At 63.1% G+C, this 18,627-nt stretch overlaps 1 protein-coding gene across 8 annotated transcripts; it reads left to right on the plus strand.

Annotated features, from left to right (window-relative positions):
- The first annotated feature begins 518 nt into the window (after positions 1 to 518).
- On the plus strand, positions 519 to 16,473 carry Aspg (asparaginase). 8 transcript variants are annotated; one of them, XM_010607325.3, is made up of 17 exons: positions 595 to 668; positions 4,387 to 4,561; positions 4,797 to 4,905; positions 5,407 to 5,518; positions 6,775 to 6,900; positions 7,440 to 7,523; positions 7,996 to 8,122; positions 10,300 to 10,412; positions 10,949 to 11,131; positions 11,231 to 11,344; positions 11,575 to 11,697; positions 12,619 to 12,726; positions 12,822 to 12,985; positions 14,461 to 14,547; positions 15,547 to 15,646; positions 15,856 to 15,918; positions 16,298 to 16,473. In XM_010607325.3, exons 3-17 carry the CDS (start codon positions 4,844 to 4,846, stop codon positions 16,328 to 16,330), a joined length of 1,599 nt encoding a protein of 532 aa, XP_010605627.1. In that variant the 5' UTR covers positions 595 to 668; positions 4,387 to 4,561; positions 4,797 to 4,843; the 3' UTR covers positions 16,331 to 16,473. The 8 variants fall into 8 exon arrangements, 7 of the variants coding, with proteins under 7 accessions (XP_010605622.1, XP_010605626.1, XP_010605624.1 ...); XM_010607320.3 differs by lacking the exon at positions 4,387 to 4,561 and having other exon boundaries at positions 519 to 668; XM_010607322.3 differs by lacking the exon at positions 4,387 to 4,561 and having other exon boundaries at positions 520 to 668; positions 16,256 to 16,473.
- Positions 16,474 to 18,627: the final 2,154 nt, after the last annotated feature.

Here is an 18,627-nt window from a genome sequence, read left to right on the forward strand (position 1 = left end):
GAGTCAGCAGGCCCTGGGGCTGCAGTTTCAGGTCTTAACCGAGTGCAAAAACATGGGCTGGGGAGGGGAGAAGATAGGGCTGCAGGCCCAAGAACCCATTCCTGCCCTGGGTTTTTCAGTCAGTCAGGGAAGAGCATCCCCTGTAGCCAGCTGCTCTCTTTGGCCAGACAGGAGAGCAGTTCTGGCTTAGGCCTGGCACAAATTGCAGGGTCAGCTCTGTTGGGGTGCATGAAGGGATGGGAGGAAGTTGGTCCCCAGGGTGTGTCCCCTTGGAGGGGACCCTGGGACCCCAGCCCCTCTCTCTCTTAGCTTCCTGGCCTCTATGAGGTGAGCAGCTTGGCTTTGCCAGGTGCCCATGCCATGATGTTCTATTTCCACACAGGCCCAGAACAATGGGCCGGACCACAGGAATGGGAACCTCTGAAACTAGGAGCCAAAGTGACCCTTGCACGCTTCCGCCTCCGCCCCGCCCCCGGATGAGCGCGCCCCTCCCAGCCACCCACCGGTCCTGACCCCCTCTTCCTGCCCCGGGACAGATTGGCCCGGATAGGCCCCGCCCAGGCTGCTTCCTGATCTGCAGGCCGGCATGGCGCGCGCCCCTGGGCCCGAGCGGCAGCTGCTGGTCCTTTACACCGGCGGCACCATTGGCATGCGGAGCGAGGGCGGTGGTGAGTAGCCGCGGGCCACTCCTGGGAGCCCTTCTGGTCCTGCAGGGGCCCAAGCTCCTCTCTGTAGACCTCGCCCTGGGCCTCCCCAGAGACCCTGGGAAGGACCCTCTCCCTCAGTTGGCACCCCTGCTCTCCCAACTTCCCTCTATCCCATCCCAAGCCCTGGTCTCTCCATCCAACCCTGGGCAGCAGCGCATGCCCACCGCAGCTGAGAGAGTGGTGCCTTTCCCTGGTGCGTCCTCCGTGGCGGACCTGAGCCCAGCTCCCGCCCTTCCTGTCCTCCCTGGGCCTGGCCAAGGCCCTCAGGACCAGTTCTGCAGCCCCTTCTCCATCTCTGCCCCTCCCTACCCTCCTCCGTGGCCTTGGTACCTGGCAGACCTGCCTGTGGCCATGCTTTCCACAGGGGCGGCTACTCCGATGGCCCTCATTTTCTCAGTGGCTCCGGGGACGGCTTCTCAGTCTTCCTGCGGATTTGGTCTGCATCAGCCACGCGTGGGGACGCAGGCCCGGCTGGGCCTGTCCTGCAGGGGCACAGGCATCAGGGATGTGGCTGTGGGCAGGCTCACAGGGCTTCTGAGTGGCCCTCACAAGAGAACAGGCTGACATTAAAAGTAGGACATGCCAAGGAGCCCATCTCAGCTTCCACCTCTGGGCTTGGTGCAGTGGGTGCCAGCGGGGCCACGGCGAGTGTGTGTGGGTCTAGATGGGCTGGGGCTGCTGGGAGAGGCTCCTCTGGGGACTCAGGACCAACGCAGGAGTGGCCTGGGCGGGAGCAGAGAGGAGGCTGTGGGAGGGAGCACTGTGGCTGGAGTCTCTCCCACCCTCTTGCTGCTGCCCTCCAGCTTGGCCTGTGGCCAGCTGTACTTCTGTTGGGCTCAGCAAGTGGTTCTGTAGTGGTCCATGTTGAGGGACAAGGGACACTGTCCAAGGTCCCACCTGCACGGGCACATGTGTTGGTGCTGGCCCCGTGGTCATGGGCTCTCACACATGAGTGCCATGTTCCTGCAGGCGGCTGTGAAGCCCTGAATCTACAAGGCAAGCTCACTTCGGCTCCTAAAGGATGGGTGGGTATCCACTTCCACAGAGATTCCCAGGAGCTGTGCTCGGAGCCCTGGTCTTCAGGGCCCAGCGAGAGATGGAGCTCAGCAGGCATCACCTGTGCCCAGAGGCCTCTGCCCTGGGTGGCTGTCACCCCACCAGGAGCTCACAGGGCAACCAGCCTGTGCCACTGGCTAGCAGGTCACCGGGCCCTGGCTCTGTGCTGGGTCCTGGTCCCTAGTCCAGCTGCTTCCAGACAGAGCCTGCCCCAGGCCGTTGGCAGTGCCAACCTTGTCTGCTTTGGAAAGGCCTTAGGGAGCCGAGGGTTTAGCCCCCAGAGATCAAGGGCTGAAGAGGCTTGAGGTCTGACCCCTGCTAGCCTCCGAGAAGCAGCCCACACACTGATCCTTCATGTGCAGCTGAGTGAGGTGTTTTGGGGACAAAGCAGATGGGGACCCAGCACCCTGACCTTTGTACCTGAAAATGTGTTATAGAAAGAGACTTCCAGAAATAAGGGTTGTACCCACAGGTCAGAGAGGTTGAGAGTGACAGAAGGCCCAGGCCTGGGGGCTGGGGTTCCAGCCCTGAGGCTCTCAGATGAACTCCAGCCTTTCTGTGCCCTGTGGGGGCTCCTTGAGCCAGGGCTGCAGGCCCCACCTGTGCAGGAGTTGCCACCCCACAAGCACCAATAATTAACTAGCTCACCCTGCTGACCTGGGCGCTGGCTGCCAGTAAGGAGCAGTGATTGGGAGCCATGGCTTCAGCCATGGCAAAACTGTTTGGATTGTCGCTGTTGTAACAGTTTCTGTGCCCAAGGGTAAGCAGGGCCTGCAGGGCATCACGCAGTGCATGACCAAGCCCTGCCAAAGTTCAGGGAAGGCAGCAGGCCTCACCCCTTGGCTTCCTCTAGGAGTTCAGCAAAGTTGTTGCAGATCAGGGGAGGGAAGCTGAGGCCCAGGCCTACATCTGAGGCCACACAGGCTCGGGAGGAACTTGTGTGACTGCTGTGACACCCGTGTGGCACCTTGGGAACTGGCTCCTTGAAGCAGAGGCTTCAGGGACACAGCTTCTGGGCAAGGCAGTCCAGGCCGTGTTCCTGCTTATGGCCCCTGCAGCCAAACGCCTCAGCTGGAGCAGTGCCTGTGGCTTCTTGGTCACTGCATGTGGCACCTGCAGTGCCTGGGATTCCCACCTGATGGTGACTCCTCGGGCTCAGCTCACATTGCTCATCCCAAGCTTGCCTTGGGTCATTCCACAGGGACCACTGTCCTAAGGACAAACCCCCACCAGGCAGCACCCTGGGACACAGCCAGGCTTTCTCCTTAGGGCTGTCACCTGCCTGCTGGGGCTTCCTCAGAAGAAAAGTGATACAATCGTTGAAGCAAAGCTGGGTGTGAAGCTCGTATTTGCCTATGACTGAAAGAAATTATGAGTTAAAGTGGGCCTTGTGGGTTCCATGGCACAGCCTTGCCCAGGGTCCCTGCCGTTTCCAGGGTGGTTTCCTAGCTCTTGCCTGATGTGCTTCCTGGCTCTCACTGAAGGGCCCATTGGCAGTGGTCTGCCCAGACAGAAGCCATGCAAGGAGTGCTCGGCTCCTCTGACTCTCTGGTGGGGTGCCGGGGCCTGGGCCCCTCTGGCTGCCCCTTCCACACCACGTCCCTGGACGCAGCCGGAATAGCCTGGTGATGGACAGAGGTGTTTACCTGGTGTGAGTGTCCTCCACACCAAGTCAGAGACCCCCTCACCTTCCTGGTGAGCACGCCCCATGTTTCTGCACACACCCTGCGGAGATGGGACCTGGAAGGGAAAGTTTGCATTTTAGTTCCTGTGGCTGCAGCAACAAATTCCCAGGTGCTGAGTGGCTGAATGCCACAGAATCCGTTCTCTCTGCTCTGGAGGCCAAGTGGGGTGTGGGCAGGGCTGCACCCCTTTCTGGTGGCCTGGCCTTGTGGCCACACCCCTCCATCTTCCAGGCCCGCTCCAGTAGCCCAGGACTTTGCCTGCACTGCTAGGCTCCCTCTGGCTCCCTCTTTTGACACATGACATGGCATGTAGGGCCCACCCGGAGCATCTCTTCGTTTTCCTTGGTGTAAGCACAGCTCTATCAGCTTTGCCATGAAAGGAAACATCTGCAGTCCTGGGGTTGGGTTGTAGGTGCATTTTCAGCCCACCACACATAGGGCAAGAACATGGGCCCCAGTTGCTGGGTGGTAGGTGGCTCCTGAAGGTGGAGGCAGGCCATGTCCCGCTCTGGCCTCCCCATGTGCTCCCCAGGCCTGCTCACGGGATGGACAACTTATGTCATCTGCTCCTAGCAGAGGCCTGTGGGTCCTCAGGGTGTCAGGGCCAGGTGTCTCAGATTCTCCTCTCTGGGGTCTCTCTCTGGTGGAGGAAACAGTGCCCCAAACACCCACAGTCCCCCAGGCCTGTGACCGTCTGGAGGGCAAGGGAGCGGCTTGGCAGAGGGAGATGGTAGAGGTGTGGAAGGTGAGAGAGTGAGTAGGAAACACTGCCCTCCTGCCAGGCTCGTGACTCCCTGCATCGGGGAGGTAGAAAGGGGTGCTGTGTGAATCCAGAGTCTGGCCAACCAGGAGAAAGGTGATGTTTACAGAGGCCAGGGAAACCGAGGCTGGGGCAGCAAGGCCAGCTCCTAAGTCTGGCACGAGTTTCCTCTTCTCAGTGAGGCCATGGTGACTCCCAGCTACCCAGGGATGCAGCCGGCACTGTCACCTCCGCCGGCAGGGAAGGCTTCCTAGGCAGTGCCCAGAGCTGGGCCTTGAAGCTCCTGCCAGTGAGAAGTGGGGCAGAACCTGCGGGCAGCACCTGAGATGCACTGTGGCCCTGGGGTATAGAAGGTGGGCTCATGTGGCGTGGCCCAAAGCATGGGTGGTCCTGGAGGTGGGGTGTGGGCAGGGTGGGCAGGCTGTCTGGCTTGGAGACAACACTCGGCATCACTCCAGGGAGGAAGCCGTGGCTTCGAGACCCAGGACAGCTGCTGACCTCCTGAGGGTCGCCAGGCCTGGGCAGCACCCAGTGGGGATGCGGGTGCTCCGATCCCGCCCTGGCCACACACTCCTGTGTCACCCACAGTGCTGGTCCCCAGCCAAGGCCTGGCGGCTGTGCTGCGGACGCTGCCCATGTTCCACGACGAGGCGCATGCCCGGGCCCTGGGCCTCCCAGATGATACCCTGGTGCTGCCGTGAGTGGGGCGGAGGGGCCAGGTCTGGGTGGGCAGGTGCTGAGGTGCCCAGCGCCAGGGGTGGAGGTGTGGGTACTGCTTCCTCAGGGCTGTGGCGGTGACCTCGGCAGCCTCCCCAGCCAGGCCTGTGCACTTCCCTCTCCCTCTGCTTATTCCCCGGGGACAGGGTGACAGCTTCAGCCAGCATGGTGAAGGACCCCTGTGGGACGGAGTCCACCCCAGAGGCCAGGCTGCTCCTCCGTGTTGTGGTGCTGGCCTGTGGCCCTCAGGTGGGAGGCAGGCTAGGAGTTGTCCTTGTCACTGAGGATCTCCCTGAGACAGCCTCCTCTGGGGTGCAGAAACTGACGCTGCTCAGGGACAGCTGTCCTGGCTCATATCGCCTCCCCTCCTGGAGACATGCCCTGTGATCAGGTGCTGAGAGCCTGCTGTGTCAGAGTCCCGCTGGCCCAGGGAAGCTCGGGTGAGGAGGGCCAGACAGGAGCCTGCATTCTGCCCCTGCAGCCCTGCCAGCCCTGGCCAGAGGGTCATCTACACAGTGCTGGAGCACCAGCCCCTCCTGGACTCCAGCGACATGACCATCACTGAGTGGGTTCAGATTGCCCAGACCATAGAGGTAGGGTGGACAGTGGGCAGGCTGTGGGCGGGGCTGAGGCCATTTTCTGCAGGTGAAGAGGGGTTTGCCCCACCAAGACCAGTCCCTGGAACTGGCAGGCCCCGCCTGGTGCGGGCTGGGATCCCTGTTGGGCAGCCCGACCTCTTTTGGCCTGATCTGTGTGGGACAGGGTATGCACTGCTGCCTGAGGACTGGCTGACTCTGTGCCTGGCCTCTCCCTCCAACCCAGCTGCATTGTTGTCTTAGTGGATTTAAGGCTGAAGAATCCACTCAGGGCCTAGCAGTTGGCAGCACTGGGTGCCATGGCCAGGCTGCCCCTGCAGTGCTTTTTCTCTCTGTTCTCTGCCTTCCCAGTCCCAGCTCCCTCCTCCACCACCTCAGCCCCTTAATCTCTTCTCTCTACTATTCAGAAGGCTAAGTCAGGAGGATCACAGGTTCAAGACTAGCATAGGCACCTTAGTGAGACCCTGTCTCAAAAGATACAAAGACCTGGGAATGTAGCTCAGTGGTAAAGCACCATTGAATTCAATTCCTACAACCTCAGACTCCTGCTTCCCTGGCCAGCCCTGGTCAGGCGCATGCTGGTCTCTAACCCCAGCTGTGACCCACCTGGGACAATCTGTGACCCAGGGTATGCCTCCATTCTGGGAATGGGGCAGCCAGTCACCTGTCTGGTCTGGGTCAAGCTGGTCTAGGACCCGCTCCTTTGGGACCAGGCCTGGCTGCTCACTGGGGTCTGGGGGATATCCTGCGTCCCTGTGGCAGAGTCCAGGCCACCTCAGCATGGCCTTCTCAGCCTACAGCTGTGTCCTCTCATGGCCACCAGAGGGCGCACTGCTCCTTCGTGGTTCCTAGGCTGGTGAGGCCAGCAGGTCCTGGAGTGGGAGAGGTCCCTGTGCCCCTGGCATCCATAACCTAGGCCTGCTAGGAGGTGGTGGCCAGGGGACATCATGCTTGGTGATGCCCAGGTCCACTTCCATGCACCCTCCCAGACCACGTGCCTTGTGCCATGTCCACGCTGCCCTCCCACCTGGATGGCGAGGCTCCCACCTCTACCACCCCCACTTCCCTAGAGGCAGTGGGGCCTCCTTGGGGTCTCTGGGGAGTCCTCTGATGACCAGCCTTGCCTGGAGGTGCTGGCTTCCAGTCTGGGGGTCAAGAGCCCCTAGGCCCTGAGCTGGCCGCGGGGGTGCAGGCAGGGCCTCTGTCTGCACTGGGCTCTGTGACCGCCACTCCTGAGCACCCCCCTCCCGCAGAGACACTACGAACAGCACCACGGCTTCGTGGTCATCCACGGCACCGACACCATGGCTTTTGCTGCCTCCGTGCTGTCCTTTGTGCTGGAAAACCTGCACAAACCTGTCATCCTCACTGGTGCCCAGGTAACCCAAGGCCGGGGCATCCCGAGGCCATAGCACAGGGCCAAGGCAGGACCTGAACTTCTCACTCCCTGCTGCAACTGAGCAGCTCCCATGGCAGCTCCCGTTGTGTGCTGCCCAGCAGGTCTCGTGGACGCCCTTTGTGCCTCCTGGTGCCACCCTGCTGGTGTCCAGCCTCCTCCTCTGTGGGACCTCACGTTCGCTGCCCACAGCTGGTGTCAGGGAGTCCCCGGCCACCGCTCTGCCTTTGTTCTTCTCTTCTTTCTTCCTATCACGCTCCCTTCCCACCAGTGCTGCCTAGCACACGATACCCCCTGACACAGGGCCTGCTGGAGCCTGAACTGGGGTCCCTCTGGCCTGCATGGGGCTTCTCAAGAGCCCATTATGGTGGCAAGGGGGTTGGGCTGGGCACTTGCCCTGCATGGGGCAAAGCGGGTGGGTTTGGGTGCCCAGCTCAGGGGCCCTGTTGGCCTGGTGGGTGGACTCCCCTCCTTGCAGACCCTGCCTCTCTGTCCTGCCTGTGCCGCTGTGCCTCTCCCCAGGTGCCCATCCATGCGCTGTGGAGTGACGGCCGGGAGAACCTGCTGGGGGCGCTGCTCATGGCCGGCCAGTACATCATCCCTGAGGTGCCCGGCTGCCTGGGTGGGGCCACGTGATGTGGTGGGGTGTGCTCCTCAGAGCCCAGGACTTGTGGGTGTGGCATTCAGGACCTCAGATGGGGGTCCCATCAGGTTTATGGCTTGCCTTACAACTAATACATGGTCACTGGCAAAAACCTTGGAGCTGGGGGCAGTGGTGCAGGCCTGTCCTCCCAGCATTGTGGGAGGCTGAGGCAGGAGGACTGCAAGTTTGAGTCCAGCATGGGCAATTTAGCAAGACTGTCCAAAATAAAAAATATAAAAGGGCTAGGGGTGCAGCTCAGGGTGAAGGCCCAGGGTTCAATCCCCCCCAAAACAGAACTTTGCAAGGTTGATAAAGCAACAAGACAGCTGCCAAGTCGCTGCCCAGGACACTGCTGTTGGCCTGGTATCTGCTTCCTGAGACATCACATGTGTCACACGAGTGTCACAGACTTCGGATGTTTCCCTCCTCCCACAGGTCTGCCTGTTCTTCCAGAATCAGCTGTTTCGGGGCAACCGGGCAACCAAAGTGGACACCCGGAGGTTTGGGGCCTTCTGCTCCCCCAACCTGCCTCCGCTGGCCACTGTGGGTGCAGACGTCATGGGTAAGCAGCTGGGGAGTGAGGGCTGCCGCTGCAGGGTGTCTGTGCCCAGGGCACGAGGGGCTCCGGAGCAGGGTGGGCAGGCTGGGCTGAACGGCGCAGAGTCGCAGGCGCTGGAGTGAGTCTGCCTGCCACATGGCCCCAGCCTGGCTGTCCATCCATGGCCACAGTGGCTCTTGTTGCACTCTTGGTGACCAGGCCTGAGGCTTCCCTGGGGAGGCCAGCCTGCCCCTCCTGCCCCTCTCATGGTCTTCAATGGCTGCTCTCCTGAGGGTGAAGCACTCCCATGCCGTGAGGGGGCCCCAGCCCCGCCTGTGTCTCTCTGCTTCCTGCCAAGGGCCTGGTTTGCTGGCTTTCATTCAGGGCGGGCTGCTCCTCTGAGCCTGAGCAGGGTTCTTGTTTGACTGGCTGGGCAGCAGCCCAGGCACTGGGAGGCTGCACGGAGCCCTGCTCCTGTCCCCGGGGCTCTCACCTACACTCCCTTTCCCCAACTCCTCCGAGAGGATGTGCCTGACTCATGTCCACAGCCAGGGCCCTGGGTGCTGGTGCTGCATGGGGCGGAGCAGCAGCTCAGGTGTGGCGCGGCCCAGGGCCGGCCATGGGCACTGAGCTGCACCTCAGCCGAGAGGCCAAGCTCTGGACCCCAGGCTTCTGCCTCATGCAGGGCCAGCCCCTTGGGCCCCACCCAACAGGGCGGCTTCCCCCGGCTGGCTTGTGAGGGACGCAGCTGTCACCAGAGCCCATTGTCCCCACCTTGCTCTGCTGGTGCCTGGGAACCCATGCCCCGCCCACCCTGCTGCCAGCCGGCCTGGCTGGTTCTGATGCTGCTGAGAAACCCCAGACTCTGCCCAGGGTGTGGCTGCTGGGGCCCTGAGGAGGGCGGAGGGGCTGAGCCAGGGCCCACCCTCCCAAAATCCTTTGGGGAAGCAGTGAGCTCCCCACTGTCTCTGCCCACCTTCTAGGAAGAGGGGAAGCCCGAGGTGCCCAGTGTGGGGCAAGTAGTCACATCCTCACACCTAAGCTCAGTGGGGCCTGAGTGGCGGAGCTGGGGAAGGGGAAGTTTTTGGGGACACTGCGGTGGGGCCTTAGGCTGTGTCACCACCAAACGTAGAGCCTAGCGCCCCCTTGCTACTGGGGAGCCACTTACCTCCCAGACAGGCCAGTGTGTGCTGCCGCTCGCCCTGCTCCTGCTCCTGCAGGCTCCCTTGCTGTAGGCACCGGCTCTTTGGGGATGGCAGAAGCCCCCATCCCCCCATCTGCCATGCAAACCCCTCAAAGGTCCCTACAGTCTCTCCCTCCACTGTGTGGGGCTGCTGGAGGCCTGCCCGGCATCAGAATAGCCTCTTGTTCTCTATTCATCGAGGGCCCCTATGTACTACTCTGCTCAGAATGCCAGAGGCAGGTGGGCTTTCATCTTCCAGGGGCAGGGGTCCTGGAGCCCAGGATCTCCTCCTGGCCCTGATCCTGACTCCAGTGAACCTCGGGGGGACCCTGCTCCTCCCTGGCCTGGGCTGGACTGAAGGGTCCCCTTGGTGCCATACAGTGTAGGGGTCAGTGTCCTGCCCCTGTCGGGCTGCAGGCTGCTGTGGGCACAGCTCCAGGGGCCCGGGGTCTGGCTGTCTGTGGCTGGTGGCCTCGACTGAGGGCACGCTGAGCTCAGAGGTCCTCAGCACAGCCAGGATCAGGGCGCTGACCCAGAGTGCCTGCCCCTTGCTACCTTCTGCAGGCTGGGATGCACTGCCACCCCCAGGGCACAGGGAGGGGGATGGGCACCGGGCCTCGACTACTGGGTCGATCGATGGAGGCTTCCTTTCCTAAAGGCGAGGGCAATGTGAGAGTCTTCCTCCCTTCATTGCCTCAGTGGGCAGTGGGCGAAGTAGGTGCCCCTTTGGGGGCAGATGAGGCTGAGAGGTGGGGGACTGGGGCCTAGCACAGCAGACCGCTTGCCTTTAGCCATGCAGGTCAGCCTTTGCCGCTGCCATTCCATCTGCCCAGAAGGCCGTTTCCTCCCCGAACCCTCCGTGCGGCCTGGCCGGTGGGTCCTCCTCACCCTATCCAGGTCATTGCCACCTGGCCGGCCACCTGCATCACCATGCATGGCTGTGGGTCTCTCTCCCTGGGCCAGCACAGCTCCCACCTGGGCTGGTGGGTTCGCTTCCCACACCAGCCGCTCTCCTCAGTCTCCCGGGAGCTGGTGCGGAAGGTCATCTGGAAGGGCCCACTGGTGGTGCACAGCAGCATGGAGCGTGACGTGGGGTTGCTGCGCCTCTACCCCGGCATCCCTGCCTCCCTGGTAGGCTGCCCCGCCCTGCACCTCAGGGAGCACCAGGACTCCCACGCCCCCGTGGCTGCCAGGTCTGGTCAGCCCTGCTTGGGATCCAGCGTGGGCAGGGTGGCCCCACCTCTGCGCCTCCTCCTCCTCGACACCCCAGTGGTGGGGTGCCCCTGCCGCATGGCTGGTACTACCTGTGTCCTCTGAGTGTGGGGCCATGGGCCTGCTCTCCTCCCAGTCTGCCCAGGGACTCAAGCTGTGCCCCGTTTTCTGAGAGGCCAGGACCCCAAAGCCCAGCACTAGGTGTCCAGTGGATGCAGCCTCGGGAAGCCTCTGGCCAGTGCCAACCCAGTAACCCTGCTGTGGGAGGGACAGAGCAGGCTGTCTCCTCATCCAGACACTCCAACATGTTCCCGCGGTGCTGAGTCCTGCCTGCCTCACGGGAATGAGTGGCTGGTCAGGGGAGCCTGGCTGCACTGTGCCTGGGCTGCATGCAGCCCCTCCCAGATCGCACCAGGCACGCATGGGGCAGGCACAGAAAGCAAAGCCTCCCACAGGTCCGGGCCTTCCTGCGACCCCCTCTCAAGGGTGTAGTCATGGAGACCTTCGGTTCCGGCAACGGGCCCACCAAGCCCGACCTGCTGCAGGAGCTGCGGGCGGCAGCCGAGCGTGGCCTGATCATTGTCAACTGCACCCACTGCCTGCAGGGCACTGTGACCCCGGGCTATGCAGCAGGCTTGGTGAGGGTGGGGAACAGGTGCGGGGGCACCTCCAGGAGGGAGCGTGTGTCCATGGTGGGCTGGGCGAGCCCCGGCGACCCGTCCCCTCCCTCCCTGCAGGCTGCAGTGGGCACTGGCATTGTCTCAGGCCTCGACATGACGTCAGAGGCCGCCCTGGCCAAGCTGTCCTATGTGCTGGGCCGGCCGGGGCTGAGCCTGGATGACAGGAAGCAGGTGCGTGGCACTGGGCTGTGCGCATGGGCTCGAGGGCAGGCCTCTGTGCTGGGACCCCCACTCTCTCTGGGAGCCTCAAGTCCCAAGGCAGACTGGCACCCTAGACTCTTCCTGATGGCCCCTGGGGCTGCTGGGCAGGGCTGAGCGTGGGGTCTTAGATGCCACACTCAAGCCTGTGAGGAGCTCTGGGCTACTCAGGCCAAGCCCAGTGCCTCTGTGTCCTCCTTCAGCTGCTGGCTAAGGATCTTCGCGGGGAGATGACGCTGCCCACGGTGGACAAGCGCCAGTCCTCTCTGCAGGGCAGCACGCTGGGTCACAGTGTGGCCTGTCTCCTGGGTCTGAGTAGTGGCCAGGTGCGCTTGTGTGGACAGTGGCAAGATTGCGAGAGGCAGCTGGGCTGAGCCAGCTACAGCACTGTTATCCCATCCCGGCTCTAGCTGCAGACCAGGGCTGGGAGCTGGGAGGCGGAGGGGCTGCAATAGGCGGAACCCAGGGGCCCTTGTATCTCAGGCATTGGCAGGGCCTGGGTGTGAAGGGTGGGCCGCCTGGGGTCTCCAGGTCCAGCCCCTGGTGCCCACCCACAGCTGTCCTTGCAGACAGGGATCCTCCTCTGAGCACCTCACATACCCCAGGTACCCAGAGTATTAGGGGGGCAGTCGCCAGGCCTGTGTGGGGCATAGAGCACTCTGTCTGGGGCCTGCTGGGCTCCTGTGCCTGTCAGTGCTGTCCCAGGCAGCACTGTGAGCTGTTGCCAGGGCTGCAGAGCCAGATGAAAGGACCTGGGCTGTGTGGCCTCTCATTAGGGTGGGACCCAGGACCTGAATGCCTCTAGGGACACAGCTGGCTGGCAGCAGCCTTTTGATCAGGCTGAGCCTAGGGTGCTGGGTAGAGTGGCCTTTGCTAGGACCCCCCCTTCAGAGGGCTTGAGGAACCCCTGGGTGACCAGCACTGGGCCTTCCAGGAAGGTGGGGAGTGTGGAGTGGCCCTTTTCTCTCGCTAACCTATACTCTCCCTGCTCCCTCCCTCAGGCAAGGATTAGCAGGGGAAATTGGGGCGGGCAGGCTGGGGTCACAGCCAGTAGGGACAGACCTAGTGGTGGCTCTGGCGTGGGTGAGGCAGGCTTGGTGAGGGTGAGGTGGGTCTAGGTGGGTAGTGAGGCTCTGGGGCTCTGCGGTCAGAGCCCCTCCCCATGTGTGGGCTCTGCCTGCCCTTTACCCCAGGGTTCTGGGGACCCCTGAGTATGGCTTGGGCACTGGGAGTACCATCCTCTCCAGGAAGTGGATGCCATGTGGAATGCCCTGACACCCAGCTTGGCCCTGGCCGCAGCCCATGCAGGGGACCTGGAGGCTCTGCAGGAGCTTTTGGAGCTGCTAAGCCCCGAGGTACCAGCCCCTTCACTGGCCCACTGCGGGCAGATGCCCTTTCTGCCCTCCTTGTCCAGCCTTCTCTCAGGGTCATGTGTCCTTGTGTCTCCCAGGACAATGACCTGTGCCTGGAGGACCTGAGTGGCCAAACTCTATTGCATGCGGCCGCAAGGAAGGGCCATGTGGGGGTGGTCACCATGCTGCTGCACAGAGGCGCAGATGTGAATGCCCGCGACCAGGATGGCCTCAGCCCGCTGCTGTTGGCTGTTCGGGGCAGGTACCAGGCCTGGGTACTTCGGTGGTGTGTAGGCAGAGACCTAGGGGAGTGCTGCTTGTGGGGTGATCCAGGTGGGGCTCGTGGAGGGGGTGGCCTCAAGGCTGAGCCGGGGTGGCCTCAAGGCTGAGCCAGGCTGGCCTGGTTTGTTTTTTATTTTTCTCCAGTCCTGAGTACCAGAGATCAAACCCTGGTTTTAGAAAAGGAGAGCCGCTGGCAAGGCACGGGGTTCCTGGGGACCCCCGCCAGCTGTGTGTGCCTGTGTGCAGGGAGAGGTGGAGCTGACAGATGAAGGCTGGGATGGGCTCCAGATCCTGAGGGACACCGAGACTGTGGGGAAGCAGGCGCCCCTGCATGGCGAGTCCCTATAGGCCAGCATGCCCTGGGGAGGCGCAGGAGCCAGGAGAGGATCACACAAAAGCCCACTGCTGAGCCTCCCTGGAGGGCCCTGTGGGTGCCGAGGAAGCCTCGCATGCCCTTGGGGAAGCTCCCATCCATGCTGTGCCCTCCACCAGCTCTGATGCAGAGGCCGCCATGGCTTAGTGACATGGTTGGTCACATCTGTCTGACCTCCAGGCCATCTGGATCTGGCCGAGTGCCCAGACCCCGTCACTGAGCAGGGGTCGCTTTTGTGGGGAAGGCTTGATGTCCACACCAGCACTTGGGTCAAAGTGTCCAGGGCTGGTGGCCACGTCCCTGGGGAGGGTCCAGCATCCCTTCCAGAGCAGCTGAGGCTTCCAGGACAGCAGGAGGGGCTCCAGGGTGCCCTTGGGTGTGGGCTCACCCCTCCCCACCCTGGCTGTCACAGCAGGCCCAGCTGGCCTCCCCACGGCTGCCTGCCTGGCCTGCCACGCTGGAGCGGCCTGGGAGCCCTTAGAGGGCTAGGGACCATCCCAGCATGACACCTTGTGCTCCCTAAAAGTAGGGTGGCCACAGACCTTATGGTGCACCCCGACACTTGCCAGGGAAGGGCACAGTAGTGGCTGGGGTGACAGAGGCAGATCACCCCACTGTCCCCCAGGCCACCCGGCTGACACTTGCCCCAGGGCCTGGCACAGGAGGCTGCCTCGGGAAACAGCTCTGGGCCCCGGCCTAGTGTCCTGACAGCTGGTCTTCGGGTGACATTCATCTGCAGTGCCTTGTCCCCTCCTCCCTCAAGGGCAGAACTGGGCACAGCTGACTCAGTTTCCCCAGAGCCAGTCCTGGGCCTGGCAGTTTCAGGGTGCAGAGGGTTCAGGTGAGGACTGTCCTCCAGGTGCTATGCCCAGGATGGGCCAGGTCATCACATGGGCATGAGGCTGGATGGAGGAGGTGCTGGTCCAGAATGGACCCTGAGTTGCCTGGGCCTTGCTAAAAGGCTAGGCAGCAGCTGTGTCTGTGGCCAGGACCAAGGGGTCCCAAGTTCAGGGGACCCCCAAGAGCAGGGAGCACATGTGGGTCTGGTGGGCTGATGGCTGGCACACTCCTTCCCGTGCCAGGCACCGGGGTGTCATCCAGCTGCTGCGAGCGGCCGGGGCCCACCTGTCCCCCCAGGACCTGGAAGACATGGGAACAGAGCTGTGCAGGTGAGGGCGATCAGAGTGGGCTCAGGGCTGGAGGGGGAGCCGGGCCTGCTGGGAAGGCTGAAGCAGGACAGCCCATGCCCAGCTGCACACCTGGCCGACAGGCAGGGGCATCTGCCTGAAACTTTCAGGGTACTCCTGGCCCAGAGGACAGCAGCAGGCAGATATGCACTGATGGGGGGGTGCAAGAGGGTGGAGGACCCAAGAATAGCAGCAGCCAGAGACCCCCTGTGCTGGGGGCAGTGTGTGGCTGGGTGGGTGCTGTGAGTGGCCCAGGCCCAGAGAGTGGGTGACCCCTGGGGTTGGTCAGCCCAGGTGGGAGGGGATGGTGAAGAGCCTCAGCTCTGGAGGCCAGAGCCTCCAGTCCCACGTGTTGGGTTGGGTGAGACCCAGGTCCCCTATACTGGTCTTCAGTGCCCTAGGGTGTGGATGCTTCTTGGTGATGTGCAGCGTGGGGGGCTGAGGGTGCAGGGGCCCCAGAAGGGTGGGACTTGGCCTTTGCTTTGAAAGGATTTGTGGGGTAGCTTGGTCCAGGGTCTACCCCAGGCGGGCCTTGATGGCTTGAGAAACAGGCGCAGCCAGATCATCTGGGACCCTGTTTTGGAGTGGGCTGGCCTCCAAGGGTTGCCGTGGGAGCTGGCTGTGCGGGAGCTGTGCGTGGGGGTCTGGGAGGGGCTGATGCGTCCAGTGTGATTCACCCAGAAATTACCGGGCGCCGCTGTGGGGACCGCTGCAGACAGACGCCTCCTGATGAGGGCTCGCCAGTGGCCCCTGGAAGGGCCTGTCCTTCCTAGCCTCCCCGCCTGCAGCCCATTGTGAAATGAAGCTGGCAGGGGTGCTGGGCACAGTCAGTGTGCACGATCCTGTGGATGGAGCCACGGCCACACCCAGACTCCAGCCCCAGGGTGGTGCGTTTGGGGCTGTGAGGAACCAGGAAGGGTGGGTAGCAGGGGCACATGGCAGATGGGTGCCCAGCAGGCCCTGATGGCTCCCCAACCCCAGGCTGGCATCCAGAGCGGATATGGAAGGTCTGCGGGCATGGAGCCAGGCCGGGGCTGACCTGGAGCAGCCGGGCTATGATGGGCGCAGCGCTCTGCAAGTCGTGAGTGCCCCGCCTCTGTCTCCTCCGAGATGGCCACCCTGACAGCCCCAGCTCCCTTCCCTACAGCCCCCCTCAGGAGCCCATGGGCTGCTCCTGTCCCTGCCTCAGGCCCCAGGCCCAGAAGGTGGGGGATGTGGGCCCTGTGTGCATGAGCAGGAGGCACAGCAGAGGGCTGGGGCCCTGAGTGGCCCCCCCATGCACCCCCACAGGCACAAGCTGCTGGGAACCTGGAGGTGGCTGCCCTGCTGCAGAGCCTGAAGGGTGCAGGCCCTGTGAGTACCCTGGCCACACCCCCTCATTGAGTGCCCATGGGTCCAGGGAGGCTGAAGCAGGCAGGGCTCCTGTGCTGCTGGGAGGGCTGCAGTGTTGGGGGGAACAGGGGTTGGGGTTGTGAGGCTGAGACCTAGCCCAGACCTGTGTTCCAGCCAGTCAGCAGCTCAGGAACAGAAGGCCCCACTCTGGAGCCTGCCACCACTGCCCTGTCCACCATCCGGTGCTCCTGGGTCCTCGGGCCTGGTGGAGCCGTACACAGCACTGGGCAGGGTTGTGGCAGAGCCCTGCCTCCAGGTACCTCTGGGCCTGCACAGGTCTCAGACTGCCTGTTTGCAGGAAGTGCTGCCTGGTGTCTAACCTCCAGCCATCCTGCTGCAGTGGGAGCCACTCCTTTCCACATGGACCTGCTAGAGGGATCTGGGGCACACGCTTTACCCCACCGCTCTGAGCAGGATACACCCTCTGGCTGAAGCGCTCTCAGAGACTGCGTAGAAGTCTTTGTTGGGCAGAATGGCAATAAAGTTGCTGTGGAGACAGCTGACTCCTGGCCCTGAGTCCAGCTTGGTGGGTTTGTCTGACTGTCGTGGTGTGCAAGGAGTGGTCCTGGGCTTGGGTGCCCTGGGGGTCATTCCAGGCTGCTGACCGGGTGGGTGGGTGGACAGGGTGGGGACCCAATGCCCTGCACCCTGTCCTCATCACAGGCTGTCAGCCCGTAGTGGCAGAGAGCTCTGTGCTATCTCCAGCAGTAGCGTTGCCCATGGTCACTCTGGCCCCACCCTGGTGCAGCCTCTGTTCACCCACAGAGAGCCTCTTTACCACGGGAGGAAGGGGTGACTGGCCCCAGGGTGCTAGCCTGGGGGGCTTTTGTGGGTGTGCCCATGGGCATGGCAGCCACCTACCTTGTCAGAGCTGGACTGGGGCTGCAGTCAGGGGCTCAGGTCCAGGTCAGCTCCTGGTCCAAGCTTTAAGCACCCAGGGCAGCACCTGCCCCAGGACAGCCACCAGCCACTTGCACCTGCCATGGTGGCCCTGGCAACCCTTGCTTGGCACCTCTTCACCTCATGCCACACCAGTATTCCTACCTCTGTCTATCTGCCTTTGGCCCCTGACCGGACCCTGGGAAGACAGGACCCAGCGCGAAGGCGTGTGCCCTGTGGAAGTTGGGCAAATACATTACCCAAGAGCCAGCACTTGGCACCTAGGTGGGTCAGGCCAGGCCTCCTCAGCCTGGTTCCCAGGCCCTGACTGAGCCCTGGGGTGCAGACTACCCTGAAGGAGCTGCAGCTGGCAGCCTCCCAGCTCCCACTCAGACACAGTGTTCTGGCCTTGCACAACCAGGTGATGCCACATGAAGATGGCAGGGCCCGGAGGCCTTTGCCCCACACCCAGATGGAGCCCTGACCTCCCTGGCCCTGGGAGTGTGGGGCCAGGAGGGGGCACAGGGCTATGAGCCAAGAGGCCTGCTGTGGAAGGTAGGCAGAGTCCTCTGGCGGGGGCCCAGGGAAGGTGGAGGAGGTGGGCAGGGCTGAGCCCGCCCTGATGCCTGCCCCAGCAGCTCTCAGGCAGTGCCCACTTGCTGAGGGGCCGAGGGACAGGGCAGGGCTGTTGCTGTGGCCACACTGCATCCAGCAAGTTCTCCAGCCTGCGGAGCTAGAGGTTGTGAAAGTCACAGGTGGTTCACGTTACCCCAGATGGCAGGACCCTCCCAAGCAGGTGCCAGCCTGCCAACCTGGAAACATCTACCCTGCCAGGGTAATACCCACAGCCCTCCTCCGGGAGCATTCTTGCCCCACTGGCTCATCCCCAAGTGGGTCAGACCGGCTCACCAGACACCGGCTGCGGGCAGGGAGACGCAGGGTGTCACCACGGGCAGCTGCCGATCAGCTTTGGAAAGCTCGGCGTCCTGGGGACAGCTCCTCCGCAGTCAGGGCCAGAGGGCACAGGGCCACTCTGGGTGCTCATCGTCTGCCCGTTGGCTGTGTGTCCCCACGAGGCCATCAGGTCCTTCCCTTGCTTTGTAGTAAGGAAACCCAAGTGCGGAGCTGTGCACTCCTGTATCCAGGCTCCCAGGATAGCCCCCGCAGAGTGGGTCCGCCTCAGCCCCATCTCTGGAAGGGTGAGCTGCGTATGGGCGGTGCCCTGAGTCCCGGGGTGCAGAACCCCCAGGGCCGCGTCGCTCTCACCTGCTAATTTCATTCAGGGGAGGCCTTGGCTCCCACACGTTATCTGCGGGAACATCTCCCTTCAGTACCACTTCCTAGCCTTGTCCCAAGGATGGCTGCCCAGCCCCTCTCCACTGCCAAGAGCGGGTTAACCCCGCGGACCCTGCTCCTCCGACTCGCTGTCCCCAGCTGCAGACAGAAATAGCACATCCTTCACTCTAACCATCATGGCAGTCAGCTGTCCCATCACGCACTGCTTCCACCGGCGTCCAACCTGCTCCACGCCTGACAACCCTGCTGCTCCCAGGACTTGCTCAGGACGAGGGGGAGGTCGAGGAGCCAGAACCCCTGGCACCCCGGGGCTCACCCTGCTCGCCTCCGTACTGAGGCAAGGCCTGGGGACCAGAAACTCGCCGGCCGTTCCCGCCCCTCCTGCAGTTTCACCTTCTCTCCATCCTCCCTCCCACGGAGCCCCTTTGAAGGGCGTGTGCGCCCAAGCCCTCTCGCTGCTCCTGCACCTTCCCCGGGCGTCCGCGGGCGCCTGCT

This window comes from Fukomys damarensis, unplaced genomic scaffold (genome assembly GCF_012274545.1).
Source record: "Fukomys damarensis isolate Sample0158 unplaced genomic scaffold, DMR_v1.0_HiC HiC_scaffold_21, whole genome shotgun sequence".
Taxonomy (NCBI): domain Eukaryota; kingdom Metazoa; phylum Chordata; class Mammalia; order Rodentia; family Bathyergidae; genus Fukomys; species Fukomys damarensis.